General features: G+C 38.5%; 1 protein-coding gene across 1 annotated transcript in view; it reads left to right on the plus strand.

The window, feature by feature from the left end:
- The window catches only part of nf2a (neurofibromin 2a (merlin)), a 33,906-nt gene extending 31,058 nt beyond the window's left edge, over positions 1–2,848 (plus strand). Inside the window, exon 16 of the mRNA XM_037680224.1 lies at positions 2,798–2,848. Coding sequence (XP_037536152.1) covers positions 2,798–2,848 — 51 coding nt within the window. The remainder of the gene's footprint in view (positions 1–2,797) is intronic.
- Positions 2,849–7,342: the final 4,494 nt, after the last annotated feature.

The following is a 7,342-nucleotide window of genomic DNA, read 5'->3' on the forward strand; positions in this document are numbered from 1 at the left end:
TGGCTAAATATGTCAAAAACTACGTGGAAGTTTGTCACATGGTTGATCTACATTAGGCTGGCCGTAGTCTGAGTAGGTAAACAAATATGGCTGATAGGTTTAACCTTGACCCTAAATGCAGTCACTTTGGCTGTTTCTACTGGTAAGCGCTTGTGGTAGTTGGCATCAAGTCAAAGTTTGCTTGCAAAATTTAAAATTTTAGGGTGTATTAGTATGATACAATATAAAAAGTATTGTATGGGTTTAGTTTTTTTACTTTATGAAATGTTTTTGTCCAGTCTGATTTGCCATGAGCATGTTTAAATGATCAGGGCAAGATGTGAAATGGTATTGGGCCTAAATCAGTTCAGCCAAAAGAGATGAAGTGCAGAGGCTGAACAGAAATGTTCCAGTAGTGATGAATTTGTGGGGGAGGCTAAATTATAGCGAAGTGCTGAGAGTGTGGTGCGAATTTAGAAAAACAAGCACAGGGGATGGATAGCAACGCATCCATCTCTTTAGGTATCAGTCATGGCATATCTTTTTATAATGTATTTTTGTGCATTTGGACTTCCTCTTATCTTAAAGATTAATGAACATCATCTTAATACAGTTCAGTGCACTTTTCACTTTTCTCAGGCCCCAGTTTCTACTCGGTTGACACGAGGCCATTACAACAGAGCTCGTTCCGAACAAGTAAATCACAACACAAGAGTTACAGGGATTCTGGGAGAAGATGTTTTTTGTTGTGCATTCAGATCATAAAAAGTGGCACACAGAAAGGAGGTCAACTGTTGAGGCCCTTATTGTACAGAAGAATAAACTGAAGGGCCATTTTTCTGGAAATACTTGTTATATTCTGGCTTGTCCAACTTTAATAGTCAAACACTAAAAGACTTACCACTCTGTAGTCTGGAGAATTAGATAAATGCACAGTCAGGCTTTCCTTCTCACATTGTTCAGACTGCGTGTCAGCAGGGACAATACAAGGTAATCGGTAAATATTACTCAGCAAATTCATTTTTCGCACACCTTTTCTGTTTGGATTTGCTCGAGTCTTTCATCCACCTTTTCCCCCAAAGAATCTGGATTTCCCAAGCTGTCCTCCAGCCCCAGTCTAATATTCACCCTTGCAGTGGCTTTAATTCCTGTTATTTACAGATTTCACAGGGAGGGAATAGTTTGCCTAGCTATTTCAAACTGTTCCGTCTCTTCGGTTGGATTAAAACGACTCAGGGAATTGATTTAAGCAACCACCCACTCATTCAGACCTGGGCAGAAAAGCATTTGTCAATTCTTTCTTCAAAAAGCTTTTGCTCCCACTCTTCTCTCAATCTGTTACAGTCGCTGTAGATTCAAGGTTCTTTGTCATTCGCACTACATGTGGTGGAACGAAATTGTGTACACAGGGTCCCAGTTACATCCAACAAAAGTATAAAATGTAAAAGAAAAACAGTAAAGAAAAACGTTAATAAAAATACACTAAGCACTAGTAGTATAAAAACAAAATACACCGAACAGCAGCACGAACACGAGTCGGTGTGAGCAGATACGAATGAACACAGCAACATGAAACAGATCAGCAGTAACATGAAACGGATCAGCAGCTACATGATGTGATATTTTTCACAGTGATTATTTTGGTTAGAGATTCGTGAGTCTAACAGCCTCAGGGTAGAAGCTGTTGCTCAGTCTAGTGGTTCTACACTTAAGCAAAAAGTGTGTGTGCTGGGTGAGTGGGGTCCTTCATGATGCAGCTGGCCCTCTTCCTGCATCTGGAGGTGTAAATGTCTGTGATGCTGGGAAGGCTGACTCCAACAGTCTTCTGTGCAGCCTTCACCACTCTCTGCAGCCTCCATGCCACTCGTTGGTGCTGGAGCACAAGGTGCTCTCCACTGCACACCTGGAGAAGGAGGTGAGGACTGAGCTTTCCAGACCAGCTCACCTCAGCTGAGATAGCAGAGATCTTTGAAAACTTTTCCAAAAAATGATCAAACCTTTCAAGAATCAAAATTTATAAATAAGATTACTTTAGTGACATTGAGGTACTTTATACAAAGCTGCTTGGTACAATTTCAGTAAACTGAATTGAATAAATATCCCCTTTACTGCAGGAATAGCACTAAAGTTTTGCATAGAGGAAGTTCACAGTTAATACACAGACACAACTGTTACTTTATCTAGTTTACTTTTTGAGCAGTTAACACTTTTAATAGTTGCAATAAATTGTACTTTATTGGTTTCTTATATAGTTATACTATGGTATTAAATTACATTTTATTGATTACTTTAAAAGCTGGGATTAGAGATTTGAAAGTTTGGTAATTGTATCCAGTTTTGCTCCCCCATCACTGATGTTTTCTTCATTTTTGAATGATACTTAATGAAAGCATCATAACCTGAGCATGAACTTGGTGAAAGTGCAGCACTGGATCCTTTAATCATCACAGCCCGAGACATTTGAATGACATGGCAGAACACTTCCGAAGCCCGACATCACATCCAAATACTATGAAGCTGAATTCTCAGCGCAGAATGAAAAGAAACTCGTCCAGGGTGCCACAGCGTGCTGCTCCTCACAGACTTGCAGAATCCAAATGGCTGTTGACAGCTGCAAAACTATAAGCTAAGTGTCTGTCTGCTATTATTCAGCAAGATTGTTGACCAACAGTCAGAAAGGCTGATTAAGAGGGGAAACAATATTTTCTGTCACCGTCTTCTTCATTTGCATGTGTGTAAACTAGCTCTCCTTCAAAAGATGTACTATTTGTTTTTTCCTTACGTAAACCTAATTGTGTCTTTGTCGTCTCTTCCACAGCTGACGCTGCAGAGCACCAAGTCCAGGGTGGCCTTCTTTGAAGAACTTTAAAACTACAGCTTTGAAACCAGCAGCCTTTTGATTCTACATTCCTGGTCAGTCCTGACCACACTACAAAGCCTTATACACTCGCTGGAAAGCAAACAAACACTACAGACAGAACAGTAACCACTGCCCTGACCTGCACTCACTGCAGGATCAGACTCATCCAAAGAGAAACAAGTGTGCGTTTACAGTGAGTCCGTGTGCGATAATACACATTCTCTAGGATCGTTTGGAAGTAAACCTGTTTGAGCGATTTAATAATGGAATTTGACTGGAAGAGAAGAAATGTCCCTGCTCTTTTTCCACTGTGAGTCTAACGTATTAATGAAGTTTGAAACGGTTAATGTCGAGTTAAAAAGGTACTCATTGCAAAGTATGAAATAGAAAAACCCTTTTTACATTTCAAACTTATGTAATGGTGCAGTTTAAAATAGTTTAGTAGTTCTCCAGATGTATTGATACGCAATTCTGAAATGTGGGTATGTACTAGATGTAAAAAAACAAGTGGAAGCTTTAATCACGATTAGTCTACATTAAAACCACCGTTAGTTGTGTGCAATATTATAAAACTTGTTCCAATACGAAGTAAATACATGGCCAGTGTTGCCGATATCGATCCGATACTTTTAACTTTTAAGAGCAGCCTATAAAGTGTCACTTATGGAAAGTAGTGCACCTTGCTTTACTATCAGTATACTTAATTTGAATATAGTTTTGTGGCTGTAACAATCTGATGTTGGTTGAACCCCAAAAGAGGACTCAGGTTTAAAAGTAAAAGGTATTCAATAAAAATAAACAAAAAAGGGCTGACGTGGCAGCAACAATTTACATGAACCATGAGAGGAAACTAAGGAAGACGAAACCAGGAACATGCAGAACAGGACCATGGAGCCTTCATGAGGCAATGCCCAGGAGACGCAGACTTATAAACACACACTAACGACAGACAAATGACAAACAGCTGCGAGAGACAACAGGTGGTGGCAGAAGCTAATTACATGAGGGAGCAATAGCTGGGACAGACCACAAGAGGGAGAAACACTCTAAGAACAGAGTCAAACACAAGGATCAGGAAAATAAATAAAGACAAGATAAACACAAACAGACAAAATGGGCAGATTATGAAAGCGACTTAAATTTTTGATTTTTCTTTTGCATTAATAGTTAGCCATTTCTTTGCAAAGTTTCTAGACAAATATAAATTATATACGTTACTGTAATTTACTGGATTTGCCAAAATGAGGAAAAAAATGGAATGGAAAAGGAACGTTTTATAATTTACATCTTTTTTGTTTTTATTGATGTACTTTTTGCTCAGAAACAAAATAATAAATCATATTTCTTCTTAACACTTCTGGAGCAGCAAACTGAAAGTAGAGAAACCAACTCAAGTATTGATCCCATCGTGACGACATTGATGTGATGCTTGGCTTTGAAATGAAAATTAGATTTCTCCGCATGCCACTAACATTTCTTTTTATCTGCATATTTTACACAACACTGAGTGTAAATTTGTTCCAGTGCATCCAACCTGTCGGTCGACTTCGTCCCAAACAGCTCTTCCATTGGTGCCCCTATTTTCATCCACTTTGGCTGTTTCTAGAGGTAAACACACGTGGTATTTGTCAGCCATTCACAAATTTTGCTTACAATTTTTTTTATGGACACATTAACCAACAATATGAGAAAAATGTAATACAGTATTTATTTTTACTTTGACAGTTTTTGACCAGTCTTTATGACTTTGCATTGAGTACCTTGAAACATTTACTTTTAAACTTCATTTTGTGAGTGAACTGTTTTTAACAGGACCTAAACCACTAACTCTGAACTGAACCTTTGATGTTTAGTAGTTGCATGAGTTAGTACTTTGCATTTATAGCTTTATTCATCCTAAATACTGCCTAGTTGGTTTAATCTATTATATAATTGCCAACATAGTTTTCCTTTTATTTCTCTGCCATCATAAATTAAAAGACCATTTGTAAATTGTTTTTTTTTTATGATACGTATGTGAAGAATATCAAACTTTCACTCAACACTAAAATACATATTTTATTTGTAACTTCAGCTTATCTTTTTGTGGATAATATAGATGAAGTGTTTTTCTAAGGTCCAAGAATCCATGTTTATAGTTTTTATATCTCAGACTGAGAACTCCTTAAACAGGACAACACATGCTCCGTGTGTTCTGCTCATAGATAAATTATACTGGTAAACAAAGGAGCCTGACTTTCTCTAGCTGTTGGGAATTGAAGCCAGCAGAAACTGTTTTATGGAAGCTACCATGCTGTATTTTTAGAATCCAGCATTTGCGCAATAATGATGGGTCTTCTAAGTCCTACCTATCCCCCTGCACACAATCATGGCATTACATGACCTTTCTTTTAACCAATAAATAAATAATTACAGCTAAACTTGTTAAAAAAAATGGTAACTTACACATGCAAGGTACAGATTACAAGAATCAAAGCCTGAAAACAATGACCTGAGGTGTGGTTTTAATTTTTAAACAAAGAGGGGGCGGGACTTATGTTGAAACCAGCCAACAGGGAAGCTGATCGCATTCTGGCTTCAACTTCTACGTTCCGGACAAAGGTCTACTTACATAAGACTTTTTGGTTGTACTCTGGAAATTAAAGCGAAGACTGGAAGATCTTTTGAATTTTATTTAGACTCCTCTGAGCTTTTTGTGAATTTTTGCAAAAACATGCATTAGCATATATTTTGAATCAATGTTTTCTGTCCCTCAGAAAGCAATTACTGTTGTGGAGTTACAATGCCTCTGTATTTACCAGGGATAGTAAACAGTATTTAAAATGAAACAACATCGTTGCATAACTGTATTTACATTTTTATATATTAGATGTGTTGTTGTTGTTTTGCTTTTTTTTTTTTTTTGCATGTAAAATAAATAAATATCCTTCTTGATTTATTTTGTTTGTGTTTTTTGTCTTCTCAAAAAGATATCTTTGTGTTATTTTGGCAGACTCTGATGAATGTCAGCTTTGATATTTCTGGCACCAAAAGCCTTTTTCACCCGACCCAAACAGACATCCAATTACACCTCTGAAATGAATCAAGTGTTGCGTAAGCATCCTCCATCTCATGTCAGATCACAGACCGTGTTTGCCTGACTGACAGTCTTTGTGTGTCTGTGCTGGTGTGCTTACAGAAGTGGGGAGAACTGGGTGCGTTGGGTTTTGCCACCAAAGCTCTGGGTGCCGTGAGACAAAAAAAAAAAAAAAACAGCTGCAAGGGTCTCTTAAAAAGTGTCTCACCTTTGGTATGAGCCAGAGAATGTCTGCCTCCTCTCGGCATGTCAGAGTTTGTGACAGACTGATGTCTGCAGTAACTGCCTCTCCACAGAGGGACTGGGTGGAGAGTGTGCAGGGGGCATCAGGCAGACTGACAGATTCTTCTTCATTGCCCCTCAGCACTGTCACTTGAGCTAGAAGGAAGATGGAGGGCGATGGGGAGGCATCACATCTTTTGTCCTTTAAGGGATGACGGTTGACGTCACACCTACACACGCAGTTTGCACACAAACACACTCATATTGCAGCAGAATGGGGTACAAGGATTGCACAACATGGAAAAGGCTTGGATTTATACATCGAGTTTGTTTAAAGTCTCACTGAAGGCAGATCTATTTTTTTTATGTCTGTATTTGTTTATCTATACTGTCAGTAAAATATCTCATGCACCAGTGTACGGTTCCGAATGAAATTCTCAGAAAGTAATCATTAGATGAACATCTACTACTGATTTTGAAGCCAATGCCATTAACGAGGTTTTCCACAGCTAAAACTTGACCTATTTTGCAGATAACAAGGTCAAAAGTTAAAGATACTTAATAATGGTTCTTCCTCCAGTTATTTAACAGTCAACAATGGTGTACCACAAGGCTCAGTCTTAGGACCCACCCTCTTTACAGTCGATATAGGTAGGTAATGTAGGCCAGAGCATCCCTGACGCATCCTTACATTTCTATTCTGATGACACAGTTGTTTATTGTCGAGCTAAAACAGTTGCTAAGGTTTTCCAACTTTTGCAATCCGCCTTTGACATAATCCCGTCAGATTTCTTCTGTCTCAAACTTGTCCTAAACGCCGACAGAACCAAAGGGATGCTTTTTTCAAACAGGAAGTCGGTCCCAGCAGTTCTTCCTTTGATTTTATCCTCAAATGGTGCTCCTATTCAGTTTGTTGATTCCTACAAATATTTGGATACCTTGGTCGATTCGCATCTCTCTTTTAAGCTCCACGTGGAAAACCTACTAAGGAAACTGAAAGTTAAATTGGGTTTCTTTTTCAGAAATAAATCCTGTTTAACTGAATGCTAGGAAGTGACTTGTAACTGTGACTTTCCTTCCCTCCACTGACTACAGTGATATTTACATGAATGCTTCTACAAGCACCCTGCAGATGTTGGATGCTGTCTATCACGTTGCGCTAAGATTCATAACTGGCTGTAACTACCGTACCCATCATTGCACCC

This window comes from Nematolebias whitei, chromosome 8 (assembly GCF_014905685.2).
Source record: "Nematolebias whitei isolate Nwh7 chromosome 8, NemWhi1, whole genome shotgun sequence".
Classification (NCBI taxonomy): Eukaryota; Metazoa; Chordata; class Actinopteri; order Cyprinodontiformes; family Rivulidae; genus Nematolebias; species Nematolebias whitei.